Genomic DNA, 15,038 nt, shown 5'->3' on the forward strand with positions numbered 1-15,038 from the left:
TTTTTGGTCCATTTTCACATTCTCTCAGTTGGTAACGCTTACAACACTTACTGAAATTGAGCAAAACGTGTAGAATATTTGTAACCAGGATATGACAGCGATTTCTACATTGGCCACTTATATTATGGACATTTTCTGAAATTATAATGCAACAATTCTAAAAAACGAAAATCCTATTTGTAGCACCTTTAAAGGAGACCTGGGAAGGCCAAATTGTTATAAATATGCCGACATTGATTCATTATTTCTCTATTATGCTTTGATACAAATGTCAAATATTTGTCAACAATCCTTCCCACACAGGACGTTTCTATGGATTAAAGTTTGTAAAAATCCCCCAAAATCATGGTCTTTTTTTGTCCTGGTTTCGTGAGGAATCACCCTATACTGTTTGAAATCATTCAAGGAGTTAATCAGACAATTTTTTCGAGGAAAAAAGCTTTATTTAAAAGTACAAAAACAGACACAGCAGATGTCTATTTACAGGAATAATTTATCTCCTTGTTTTCAATCGAAACAGAAACAAAAAGTATTTTATTTGTACAGGAGGGTATTTCATTAACGCAAAATGTAAATAAATGAATGTAAATAAAATAATTTAGATGTTGAAAATACAAATTATGGAAAATCAATCACATAAATATTGAAGTTGAAATAAAATACATACTAGTAGCAGAGTAATGAAAGGTCACGAAGGGTACGGATTCTCTTCAAAGTGTTCCCTCATTATTTTATTTTCACTCACCATCAGCTAGAAAGCGGTATAATAGAACTATCATCATGCCTCATTAACTACCACAAACTAGACACATTAGCATCTAATCTAGTGTCGTGGCTGTGCATTAAAATTTGAGATCCCATTCATTGTGAAAGTCCACACGATAACTCTTTTATAGTTAACATACAATTGTGTGATACAAGGTGGAAGATGTTGAGTGAAAGTATAACATCCATTGTATTACAACTGTTTTTCTTTCACCCACCACCACCTTGTTTACTCATTTGAATGTTGACGTATACAAAGTACTAATTTGGAGCAGCATACTTTATATGTCATGGAACTTTTTTTAAAGAATTTATAAGTACATCTGCTGAACATAGGACATTTAACATGCATGTTCTATGTGCGTTTATGGTAAATAGCTTGTAGGACTGACAGAGCAAATATAGGAAAGGTGTGTAGGCCTACATAAAACATACCGTAGATATAAATCAGGTGAAGAATATACAATAATTTAACCACACCAGTCTAAAAGGCAACATATAGCAAAACGTACAAGATAAACATTTAAAAGTGCCCACTTGGTTTCTGAACCATCTATCCAATTTCCTTGCCGTTGCATTATAATGGCTCATATCAGAGAAGATGCAATCAACCATGGCAGAAATACATCTTATCTACATTGCCCTCTAGTTGCTAGCAGTTTCGTTACTGTGCCCTGTGCATATGAATTTGCCGTCGTCAATGTTCAATCAAACTCTAGGAGCAAAGTTCTTTATTTCTAGATCGAGGGTACTGAGGGATAACACTGCCACCTGCTGTGCAGGAAGAGCATAACTACTAGTGCTTCCATACTCCATCTTCAGCTGGCAGAGCCATGTGTAGATGGAGTATGAACCTTTAGTGAGTTTCAATACAACTAGGGAGGAAAATGCAGCTTGGAATTCAAAGTAGAAATTCATCTACTTTGTTGGATGTTTATTTTGACACAAAAGTATGTTTTGCACTCGAATATGAGTCATACAATAATATATAGAGAGTATTGTGGCTTTGTTTATAACAGAATTGAATGAAATTGAAAGCAATAACTAAATGGATAAAAGTCTTATAAATTGATATGCAATTGGATTGCAAGTCTCCAAAACAATTTGGTCAATAATAATGTGCTTATTCACAGCATTTATAAAGACTACCAGTAGAGGTCAGTGTAAAGCTCAGAAAAGGGTGCTAAATAATTCAAGTGTTTTCACTTCCTCAACTTTCATTTCATAACTAGCATTCTGCTGTATATTCTCCTCCAAATTGTAATACTTATCTGTTTCATAGCTGTCACAAAAGCATCATCAACTCAAATGTCAAAAGTCTTGGAGTTTAGCAATGTGATACAAACGTAACTTCCTTATAATAGCATGTGGGCATATGGCAATTAGCTACCAAAGTAAGTCTTTCCTACCAAAATATACCCAATCCACCTACTCTAAAACAGTCGTGACTGTAAACACAGACAGCCTAATTTGCAGACTAGCCGAGGGTAGTTTGCAAGTAATAATTATGAACTGACCTTAAAAAGACACAATTACAACTATAAAGTCAGCAGAATAGATTCCTTATGATTTAATTGATGCTATAGATAATAATTCAACTAGCCTGCTGAGATAGGCCAGAAAAGAAGAATCATTTAACGTCAGAGGACGATTACAAGATCACACCATTCCCAGGTATTTAATATCCCTATAATAAAGCAACAATTATAGAAAAATACACACATATATAAAAACATGGGAATTAAGGTATAACAACAAATATATCAAATGAAAACACAACATGAGAATGATAAGAGCACAGCAATGGCCCTGCCTGAAAAAGCATAGAGCCATGCAGCAGCAAAGTCCCCCTTAGTGCTCTTTACAGCTAAGAAACAGGGGAAGAGGAAAAGTCATGTCCACTGGGGTAAGAGAAAACCTTGACAATAGCCAACTCTAGACTTCACTGGTGACTAATTTTGATAAGTGCTGAAATGCAAGAACTATAGATTCTAGATAATTATCTAGAACTGAAACTCATAACCTTCAAAAAGCATACTCAACCTGTGCTTGTTTATGGGTAACATTTGAAGCTAATGTGCCATTGGATTTGGTCATGACACCATTCCTAGAGGTTTTTTTTTTCTTCAGTTTTATACCAGGATTCCTATTACCCAAGAGTCTGTGTCAAAAGCATTTATGTTCAATGTCTACTGTTTGAGTTACCAACACCGGCAGCAGCCCTTTCAAACGACCCAACGGTAGGAATGATTTCTAAGAGGACGGAGTTCTCAATGTAAAGTGACAGGAGGCAGTTGAGAGCTTCGATTTTCCTTCTCTTGCATTGAAACTAAAAGGCTCTAGCTTAAGTCTGTAATATACAGGAATTCATTGAATTGCATTTCATTTGTCAAGGCAGCTCCCATTATCACTACATCCAATATGGATTACCTACCATGAAATATGGCATAGCATGGAGAGGATAGTTCAGAGGCAAAAGATCACAGGTAAGTGCTTGTCTTAATAACATAAAATAAATATGCCACCCTTGGCAATAGTTATAAACTGGCTGCAACTTTAGCAATTCTGGGATAGACCACAAACTATGATCAGCATCATACAATCTCCCATTGCTAAAGCATCCCAAAAAGATGCTTCAGGTATCCTATGATTTTAGATGTTAATTTGCAGCTATATGATTTTTAACATTTGCAAAGCAAGTGATTTTGGTACTTTTACACTGTGATCTAACAGTTTCATAGTAAGTGTCGTTCAATGATCTGTCATTTGTCTGATGTAGCCTAATTTGTATTTTACTTGTACTGTAGATTTAGTTCCTCACAGCTGTAAGGAGGATAACCCATGAGTATGTTTGTATTCTTTTATGTAGGCTATGCTATAATGCTATATACCTGCAAGTCTAATCTACAGTCTAAACCAGATAAAAGTTTTCCAATGTCAAAAGGGCCTGGTTCATCCAGCTAAACATGCTTGGTCAGTTATCAAATATATATTGTTTTTTAACGGTTTTCAGGCTGCCCTTGAAATTAGAAATATAGAAGCTTAAAATATTGAACATACTGTATGAGAGAGACAAAACATTTAATATTACTGAGAGATCATTCCTAGATCAGTTTAAGGCAAAAGCTTCAATGCCTCAATTTTCATTGAGACATTAGTATACGCTCTCATATACAGAAGAAAGAAGGCTTTTAGGCTTAGATCAGCGTTTTTTTTGTTATTTTAAATATTCATAATGTATTAATACGGTAATTATTACAATAATATATTACTTTATACTCTGTAAATGCAAGATACCACAGGCATCAGAGCTGTCTCAGACCAGTGCTGCCATCGCGGGGTATAATATCAAGTACCCACTCGCACTGTAGTATGAGCTAATCTCTGCCATCAGTCAGAGGCCCAATGCCCTGCCGGTGCTGGGGAGGTTGTAGCACAGTGCACAGACAATGTAGATTATGTACAGTATGTGAGAGAAAGAGAGTAGAGGATGAATGCAGCATCATGTTGTCATCATCACACAGAGCTAGTGGCCACCCCACCTCCTTCCCTCAGTCAAATTACTGAGCTTCCTCTCAGCATGGGTCGGGTGCCATTGGTTTCAGGCTGGATCAGGTCGGAACCGGTAAGGACCAGGCGGGACGGGGAGACGAGAGCCCAGTCCTGTCAGCACTAGGAGGGGGCTGAGAAGGAGGTTGGGCTGGAGTTGTGTTGTTTGTAGACTTGATGATGGTGATAACGCTGGTGGTGGCCACCTTGCCTGGTGAGAGAGGCCCGCAGGTGACAGTCCGGGCGAAGCACTGCAGGGCCTCATACTTGGCGCGCAGGGCGTCCAGCTCCAGCCTCATGCTGGCGTTCTCCCGGGCCAGCTTGTCTACCTCGTGCTGCAGCTCCTGCTTCTGCCTCTCCAGCTCCTCCTTCTGGGTGACCCGCTTGATGCGGCAGCTGGCGGCGTAGCCGCGGTTCTTCAGGGTCCTCCGCCGCTGCTTCAGCCGCACCACGTCCTCCTTGGTCAGCCCGCGCAGGTGTGTGTTGAGCTCGCGCACCGACATGGCCACCAGCTCGTCATCACTGAGGGCCGGGGCATTCTCACCCACCTCCTTCTTAACCTGCAAGAGAGACAGCCATTGATGAGAGTCTGGCCCTTTCCTGAACTCATCATTCACATTAAAGATACAGTGTACGAATACAAAATTACCTTTAAAGTCTTGTTTGCTTTAAACTGAGTCGTCATACCCTGCATGCATAAACTGGCCAGAATCCCACAGACGTCACACTGCAAAACAAAGAAGGGAAAATTGTGATTGGAATAAAAAAAAATGTATTCAAATATATTTGTATACATAATATAGTGTATTCGTTGTGAAATTAAAGTGTCGGTTATGAGTGTAGCCAAATTCAGATACAGCCATCCAAAGAAGCCACTCCCCTTTCCCAAGAAATCTATTGAAGAGATCCCACAACAACATTCCGGAGTTAGTTAGTCATCTGTAACCAGCTCAGTAGATTCTCTAGTAACAGAGACTGCCAGCAGAGGTCAGCATCACACTGAAAGATGATAATGAATACACAGACTGTTGGGCAAACCTGTTTACTTGCTGCTGTAGGGAGGGCCCTCACAATGTAGTTCACTAGACCATAGCAAGACCGCAAGAATAGAAACAGGTTAGCTATCACCACGCAGCTTTGTCTGAGTCCCCTGCTTAGAAACTGGGCATGGGCTATTTTGGTCAAAGTTGTTTTTAGAAAAAGACCTATCTGAACACTACAGTGAAACACATGCCTTTGATACTGCTGCCATGGCCAAAGAGAGAGAGACTGCTGTGTGCCTGACTGTGAATAAAAGTCCACATTCTCCCAAGGCTCCATTTCAGCACCTTGACTTGCTCCCTAGGCGACGGCTGCCATGGAAACGCCCTGCAAATGGGTGTGGGAGTATAGTCACATGGTCAGCCAAAGGGTAAACAAGTCTCATTCATAACCCTGTCATACACATGGTAGACATTACAAGGGCAGGTCCGTTTGAAGAACTAAGTGAGGATCACCAATAGTTTAGGGAGTGTGTACAATAACAGTCTCATAAACCACCAATAGTTTAGGGAGTGTGTACAATAACAGTCTCATAAACTCTGAACATGGGCTCCTATTTTTAATTTCCCTCAGACCTAATGCATAGTCTCTTCCATTTAGATACAGTACTATTCAACCTAACATGGCCTACATTGACCCATATGAGTCTCCTCTTTATAACACAGAACATATGCCTATGTCAACAGTAAAACTACGCAACAAACACAAGCTTACATTTATGGTCATACTGAACTTTACAGTCCTGTAGATATGTGGGAAATTCCTGAAGATCGTGTGACAGAGGAATAGTTTCCCTTACAGTCATGGGTATATTTTTGTAGTGAGACAATGTACTCTATTTGGTTTAGGACTTGTGTCTGCTTGTCTGGCTCGTATTACACTTGGCTTTCCTGAGCTGCTACATGCCCTTATTTAACGCTGTTGGATATATTTAGCTCACTGTGCTGCTGACACAAAATTCTGCCAGCTAAACAATTTAGGTGAACATGTGATAAGCGATACTTTACTAAGAGGCCAAATATTCCATCCGCCGCTTTGAGCTGCACTTTCTCGAACAAGACACAACAACCCAAAGGGTGAGGTTTTAATGACTATTCCTTTAGGGAAGTTCATCTCATGCCCCTGGAAATAAATATAGACAGCTGATCACAGCAGTTTCTGACAGCTGTTGCTGGGTTGACCTTGTGTTGAAGAGCTGAAGTGGTTGCACTGTATCTACAATAGAAATACTGTTCTTGCATCGAAAGTCTTAGAGCTCCTAAGTGGAAAGGGGCAGAATGCCAAGTGATTGGTCTGATGATAATGGAAAGTTCACTGGCTTTGGCACTGAAGCAGAACATATCACTAATAAGTTCTTAGTCATCCATCTGTTTTGTCTTTTTGTAAAACCACACCGGAGGTACAGCCTATGCCTGGCCGCATGTTTCTGTAATGAAGGGATACATGAACGTGGAGAGTGTACACTCACACAATCCTAACTTGGAAAATAAACCAAGAGATTCTTCCGTTTTGGGTGGATTTAAGAACCACATGAAAACATGTTCGGTGAACCATCACCTCTGATTACTTGTTTTGGCCATCCCCTTTGAACCTCATTTGAAATTCATTTGGGTTTGCCTTATTTTGGCACATGTATGCAACTTTGAATCAAGCACTGCACGGCCAGCCAAAAATGTAAGACAATGTTCCAGCGAGTTGGCTGGAAGAGCCTGTTTTGAACTGTTGCATCAAGGGGGAGACCCTGGGTAATATTCAGTGTGACTCGAATATCATGAAATGGAAAAAGGCCTCCCTCTCCATACACGGGGTGCTCAAGCTTTACAGCTGAGGCCACGTTGTTTCCTTCAAATTCCTTCTGCATGTGCTCCTCTGTTTTTTCAAATGGCACAAGGTCGAGCTCTTAAGGTCCCACTTTGCGGCTTTCCTCCTACCAGAGAGGAAACGAGCAGTAATGCTCCAAGGCCAAATCCCTGTTTTGATCATCTTTCAGGATGAGCAACAGGCACATTTTACAATTCAGTACCGCTTTTGACTGTGCACATTTGACGGTCCTCCAGAAAACTATTTCCCTTTTCGAGTGCTTCTACTCGTGTCAGAGAAGACCTCAAAGTAAAGCCATAGAATGTGGCTGAAGTGTGGATAACAGAACCACATTCCTGACTGAGCACACACACACACAGACACACACAAAGGAAAGAGGCCCCAAGTTTCATTTGGGAGGATAAATGCATTCAGAATATGTCCTGTGTAATGCACCCATCTCTGGAAGCGGGGCTTAGTCTATTCAGATGTAAAGAAATCGCTGTAAAATCTTCCAAATGTCTGGAATTCAGATGTCTCATATCGAAGTCTAACAACAGCCAGAATGAATCAAGCGTTGACGACTAACAGTGATACAGAGTAGTACTATCCCTAATCAAATAACTTAATTAGACAACACTTAAGTTTTTATGAGAGAGGGAACATTTACACACAAGGTGGTGGCTAAACAGATGGAAAATATAAACTATTTGCTGGCCACAGGAAAGGCCTGATAATTTCAGCGCCATATTTCATCAGCTCACGTAGTCCAGATCATGAGGAAATTACTCATCGTATCAAAGCACAACTGACAACATTACTGTAGGCTCCGGATGCAGCCCACTGCTAATAATCACTGTTCTCTGCCCAATTGAACTCTGTTGGAAAAAGTGAACATAACCTTTGTCATAGTTTGTTGTTTAGTCATTCAGTGTAATTGACATCAATGACTTACTCAAAGCTTGAGCCAAGAACTAGGTCTATAGCTTTGCTAAAATACTCCAGAATGAGTTTTACTAAGGTGCATATTAAATCAGTACCACAGTATCAGCCCAGGCAGTAACCATTAATAATGGACAAATAACTGCCTATTTAAGCACTGATTGTGAACTGGCTAGAATAACAAACCAATAAACTGCAGGCTTGTTATGGTAATAGTCCAGAGACAATGTGTGAAATGTGACTCCATTTAGTTTTTGTCATTCAGACATCAGCTCAAATTCAAGTCTGTGTGCTTGGGTTATGACAGGTACTGCTCTGGGGCCCGACGTTTCACTAAAATAAAGAGCTGAGTGCTCAGGTCCTAGTGATAGATGAAGTGTTGGCTTGTCTTGGCTGCTTGTTTTCCTTCACTTTTCTATTAGCTTTGGAGTTTGGGTTCGGTGGAAATAGACACGCTACGTTCCTCTGAGAGAGGAGAGAGAGCTTGATGGAGCTCCCCTCTGTTCAGAATGTCTCCTCTGTTTTCTCAGGGAGTTGGGGAGGAGAGAGCCTTCCTCCAGACTAGGCTGTGGTGGTGCACTCTGCTCTGCACTCCAGCGCAGCACATTTGGAGGGATGTTATGTAAAGGAAATGGAGAGCATAGCCGAGCCATGAGTCATGCTGTTTACTGGTAAGAACTAGGACAAGCGGCAGGGAATCACACCCTTCCAAACTGACGTTTCCTGGAAAATCACGTTGTTCCGCAGGGCAGAAGGAAAAGTACAGGAAACGGCTGGCATAACCGCCGGAACTTTTTTGCGGAAAAGGGAGGAGAGGTAGATATCTGAGCGAAGCGACTTTCCAACTGGGGACATAGGAATTCAAAAGAATGTCAAGTATGCACACAACAAAGACAAACCTGTCCAGTTATTACCTAACTAAAGCCATTCCATAGTACACATTGAATAACAATGGGAAAAAAAATATACTATTACATTTTCCAACTTCAAACAACAAAGGATTTCAGGAGTCATTAATCCAATCCCGGATCTCCATTAAGTTGTTAATATTCTTATTCAGTCTGAGTACCCAAGTTGTCAGATGTAAAAGTGAGAAAGTTCAGGACATTTCTCCTTGTTTACTGTATACCACCTAATACCATAATTACAAAAACAAGGCACTTTACTCGAGACGATCCCTCCACACCCCAGACCACAGTGTGGCGAGAGCATTGGTCTGAGATCCAGGAAGTCATCCAGAAAAGCAGGAATGGGCTGGGTGCAGATCCTGGTGGTTGGTACAACACAGGCACCTAAGGGGCACTTGTGGAGAGATGCCAATGTATATATCTCTCCATGCGTCAGTGTAAACTTGTTAATGGGAATGTTAAACTGTACATGTAATACAGTACTGTAAATATTTTGGTTGTCTGTCATGTCTATGTAATTCTTATGACACGGTCTTTGTCTCTAGAAATAAATGATATACACATATACAGTTGAAGTCAGAAGTTTACATACTGAGTTTAAATGCATTTGGCAAAGGTGTATCCCAGTTCCTGACATTTAATCCTAGTAAAGATTCCCTGTCTTAGGTCAGTTAGAATCACCACTTTATTTTAAGAATGGAAATGTCAGAAAAATAGTAGAGAGAATGATTTATTTCAGCTTTTATTTCTTTCACCACATTTCCAGTGGGTCAGAAGTTTACATACACTCAATTAGTATTTGGTAGCATTGCCTTTAAATTGTCTCACTTGGGTCAAACGTTTTGTGCAGCCTTCCACAATAAGTTGTGAATTTTGGCCAATTCCTCCTGACAGAGCTGGTGTAACTGAGTCAGGTTTGTAGGCCTCCTTGCTCACATATGCTTTTTCAGTTCTGCCAACAAATTGTCTATAGGATTGAAGTCAGGGCTTTGTGATGGCCACTCCAATACCTTGACTTTGTTGTCCTTAAGCCATTCTGCCACAACTTTGGAAGTATGCTTGGGGTCATTGTCCATTTGGAAGACCCATTTGCGACCAAGCTTTAACTTCCTGACTGATGTCTTGAGATGTTGCTTCAATATCTCCACATAATTTTTCTTCCTCATGATGCCATCTATGTTGTGAAGTGCACCAGTCCCTCCTGCAGCAAAGCACACCCACAACATGATGTTGCCACCCCTGTGCTTCACGGTTGGGTTGGTTCCCTTTGGCTTGCAAGCTCCCCCTTTTTCCTCCAAACATAACGATGGTCATTATGGCCAAACAGTTCTATTTCAGACCAGAGGACATTTCTCCAAAAAGTACAATCTTTGTCCCCATGTGCAGTTGCAAACCGTAGTCTGGCTTTTTTATGGCGGTTTTGGAGCAGTGGCTTCTTTCTTGCTAAGCGGCCTTTCAGGTTATGTCGATAAAGGACTCGTTTTACTGTGGATATAGATACTTTTGTACCCGTTTCCTCCAGCATCTTCACAGGGTCCTTTGCGGTTGGTCTGGAATTGATTTGCACTTGTCTCACCAAAGTACGTTCATCTCTAGGAGACAGAACATGTCTTCTTCATGAGCGGTATGGCGGCTGCGTGGTCCCATGGTGTTTATACTTGCGTACTATTGTTTGTACAGATTAACGTGGTACCTTCAGGCATTTGGAAAATGCTCCCAAGGATGAACCAGACGTGTGGAGGTCTACAATTTATTTTATGAGGCCTTGGCTGATTTCCCCATGATGTCAAGCAAAGTGGGACTGAGTTTGAAGGTAGGCCTTGAAATACATAGATGTGAATAAATAAGTAGATGTCCTAACTGACTTGCCAAAACTATAGCTTGTTAACAATAATTTTAATGGAGTGGTTGAAAAATGAGTTGTAATGACCCCAACCTAAGTTTATGTAAACTTCCGACTTGAACTGTACCTCATCAACAGTGACTCAGGGCATAGGCAGCCTCTTAGACGAGATTAAGGCCCTCATACAATGTGGAAAGTTTTGGATGAGAAAGGATATATTTTCTCATATTTTCCACATAAATCACAATGACAGTAAAGGTCAAATGTCCAAGAATATGATCCCAGTCTGGAGACATGCAATCAGCACCAAAATATGAAATTGATAAGGATTTTTCTCTTTGTTTATTTTATAAAGCTGAGCAATGGGACGGAGGAAGAGAAAAAAAATCAGCATAGCAACAAGCTTTTTTTTGTGTGGGTGTCATCTAAAAATTATTGCTTTGACAGCAGGCCCGTAGATTCAATTTCATATTGGCCTGTGACACTGCGGCTTCCAAAAGAGATTCTGCTGAACCAGGGCCAATTATGGCACTCTCTCCTCTCTCTACTGTCAAACCAGGGTATAGGATAAAGACTGAAATCACTGATACAGCACTAACAATGTGTCTTTGGGAATGTCTAGAGTAGTATTCAATCGGACACAGCACCATACTAGACAGATAAAGTGCCTTCAGAAAGTATTCATACCCCTTGACTTATTCGACATATTGTCTTACAGCCTGAATTCGATTTTTTTCCCCTCACCCATTTACACACAATAGCCCATAGTGGCAACGTGATACGGAAAAGTTCAAGAACTTTGAAAGTTTCTCCAAGTGCAGTCGCAAAACCACCAAGCGCCATGATGAAACTGGTTCTCATGAGGACCGCCACAGTAAAGGAAGACCCAGAGTTACCTCTGCGGTAGAGGACAAGTTCATTCGAGTTATCAGCCTCAGAAATCTGCAATTAACTGCACCTCAGATTGCAGCCCCCAAAAAATGCTTCACAGATTTCAAGTAACAGACATCGCAAGATCAACTGTTCAGAGGAGACTGTGTGAATCAGGCTATCATGGTCGAATTGCTGCAAAGAAACCACTAAAAGGACACCAAAAAGAAGAAGGGACTTGCTTGGGTTAAGAAACACGAGCAATGGACATTAGACCAGTGGAAATATGTCCTTTGGTCTGATGAGTCCAAATTTGAGATTTTTGGTTCTGACCGCCGTGTCTTTGTGAGGCGCACAGTAGGTGAACGGATTATCTCCTCATGTGTGGTTCCCACCATGAAGCATGGAGGAGGTGGTGTGATGGTGCTTTGCTGGTGACAATGTCAGAGATTTATTTAGAATTCAAGGCACACAACCAGCATGGCTACCACAGCATTCTGCAGCTATACGCCATCCCATCTGGTTTGCGCTTAGTGGGACTATCACTTGTTTTCCAACAGGAAAATGACCCAAAACACACCTCCAGGCTGTGTAAGGACTATTTGACCAAGAAGGAGAGTGATGGAGTGCTGCATCAGATGACCTGGCCTCCACAATTGAGATAGTTTGGGATGAGTTGTACCGCAGAGTGGAGCAGCCAACAAGTGTTCAGCATGTGGGAACGCCTTCAAGACTGTTGGAAAAGCATTCCAGGTAAAGCTGGTTGAGAGAATGCCAAGAGTGTGCAAAGCTGTCATCAAGGCAAAGAGTGGCTACTTTGAAGAATCTAAAATATATTTTTATGCTTAACACTTTTTTGGTTACTACATGATTCCATGTGTGTCTTTTCATAGTTAGTCAAAAAAAAAAAAAAAAAAAACCTTGAATGAGTAGGTGTCTGGTACTGTAAGTATTCAGACCCCTGAATTAATTTGTAAAAGCACATTTGTCTGTCAGCGATTACAGCGGTGTCTTTCTGGGTAAGTCTCTAAAGCCTTGTTCACACTGCAGGATTTAATGCTCAAATCAGTTGTGTTCAGACAGCAGTCATTTGCTGACATGGCAACACTTGTTGTCATACTACCGACGGGTGTGTGCACAGTGGTGTAGGCTGATTGATGGTGGTGCTCATGCTTCCCATCACTCTGAAGTTATAACCGTGTAAATCTCTCTAGGACAAGGTGACTTTTATCAATATATTTGCCTATTTTTACCCCCCCCCCAAAATGCTATTTTCCAGTTTCAGCATGACAATGCCCCCGTGCACAAAGCGAGGGCCATTCAGGAATGGTTTGTCAAGATCGGTGTGGAAGAACTTCACTCACCTGCCCTGACCTCAACCCCATTGAACACCTTTGGGATGAATTGTAACGCAGACTGCGAGCCAGGCCTAATTGCCCAACATCAGTGCCCGACCTCACTAATGCTCTTGTGGCTGAATGGAAGCAAGTCTTCCCAGAAGAGTGGAGGCTGTTATAGCAGCAAAAGGAGGACCAACTCCATATTAATGCCCATGATTTTGGAATGAGATGTTCGACGAGCAGATGTCCACATACTTTTGTAATGTATTTAGGCATGCCATAACAAGACATTTCAGCTTTTTATTTTTACTTGTAAACATTTTTATTTTTTATTTAAAAACATAATTCCAATGTACCCCTTTTACCAAAGAGCACCATATGTCTTTGCTATTCTGTCTACCAAAATATACTATTGCATACCTTAGCAGCGCACACATAATTCCACTTTGACATTATGGGGCATCGTGTGTCGTAGGCCAGTGAAATCTCAATTTAATTAATTTTAAATTCAGGCTGTAACAACAAAAAGTGGTCAAGGGTGTGAATACTTTCTGAAGGCACTGTATATTGCAGATTCTATAAAATAAACTGAACATAAACCTAACTTCTACAGTATATACTACATTTAAGGGGAAAAAATATATATATATATATATCAAGGCCCACACTTAAGGGCCTTGATCGTAGAATCTATCATGTGTGAAGCAGAGGCGACGTTTTAGAACTCGTCTCCGTCTTCATTATTGTTGTCCCCTTTACTATCCTCCCGGTGGTCTATCCCCACACCATGCCCTTTGACTCAGAATTCTAAAACCCTGACCACGTGTTGTTTCCTTACGTCGTAAATATAAAAGTAGGCTACCGTGTGCTATGTAGACAACGATATGGATACAGTAATTAATCGAAGATCTCAAATACTACACTTAATCAAGTTATTAAGAGGCAGAAGTAAAACATATTACCCTTCAAAATACTACGATTGGTAAATGGATGGAATAAAAAATAAATAGAAACAATTCGGAAAAACACGATTTGTTCAAATTGTTACATTTTAACAACTTCAAGAGTGAAATAAGTTCATTCCTGGCGTTACACTACAACACGTGTCCATATAGCAGAAAAATAATTGCAAATAACCATAAACGTTTGTAAACTGTTTCAAATTGTTAAGATAAGCCTAAATGAAATGTACCAAGTACGTTGATAACATGTAAATTAAATGTTTGGTTAAGCCAATCTTACTTGTTGATACATGCGTAAAATCGAATCTGACACCGTGATACCATCAGCAATTTTAGAGAGGAATGTAAAAACATCTCCCAGAAAAGCGCTCGTACCCTCACCTTATGAACGCGGATATTCTCAGTCTGCAAAGCGTAAAGCTTGTGAAGTTGCCGTCCTATACGGCTGGAAGTTACTTGTCGCAATTCTTAAAAGTGTCCAGCAGTCCAACCGAAATGTATCCCCGTACTAAATTAACTACAAAACAACAACAATGTATCAACATTCCACTCTGTGCTTCCGCAAGTATTCACGTCACCAATTTCTCGTGACCGCCCCCTCCATTCATGAAAATAACTTTCTGCTGACGTAAACGAGGCGGGAAACTAGGCGAAGCCAGAAATAGACGGTAGACGCAGTTTGGAATACTTTTGGGAAAATTAGCAAGATAATGTGTAGATTAAATTATTATTATACTAATGATGGCTATCCAATTATAAATAGGCTGTTAATACTTCACAACAATGTCAGCACATGTTTTAGCTTTTTATAGGCCGATTCAATAATTCCATGATTGCACAATGTTTGTTCTTCTGGTGACAAAATCACTATGAGAGAATCCCTATCCCACATACTTTCCTATAATTTTACATTACAGAATTATCTTTTTTTTTTTAGGTAATCTGACCCTAAAGTTACTGCCTCACTGGTTAATAGAAGAAACAGCGCCATCTGTCCTTACCAATGTCCTGTCCTTCC

The 15,038-nt window shown here is 40.5% G+C and overlaps 1 protein-coding gene across 1 annotated transcript; it reads right to left on the reverse strand.

The window, feature by feature from the left end:
* Positions 1–421: 421 nt before the first annotated feature.
* Positions 422–14,691, reverse strand: LOC115171159 (transcription factor MafK). The gene is made up of 3 exons (XM_029727706.1): positions 14,402–14,691; positions 4,964–5,041; positions 422–4,874 (listed from the first exon to the last, which is right to left on the reverse strand). The coding sequence occupies exons 2-3, from the start codon at positions 5,006–5,008 to the stop codon at positions 4,377–4,379; spliced, it is 543 nt and encodes a 180-aa protein (XP_029583566.1). The 5' UTR covers positions 5,009–5,041; positions 14,402–14,691; the 3' UTR covers positions 422–4,376.
* Positions 14,692–15,038: the final 347 nt, after the last annotated feature.

Source organism: Salmo trutta, chromosome 32 (assembly GCF_901001165.1).
Source record: "Salmo trutta chromosome 32, fSalTru1.1, whole genome shotgun sequence".
Taxonomy (NCBI): domain Eukaryota; kingdom Metazoa; phylum Chordata; class Actinopteri; order Salmoniformes; family Salmonidae; genus Salmo; species Salmo trutta.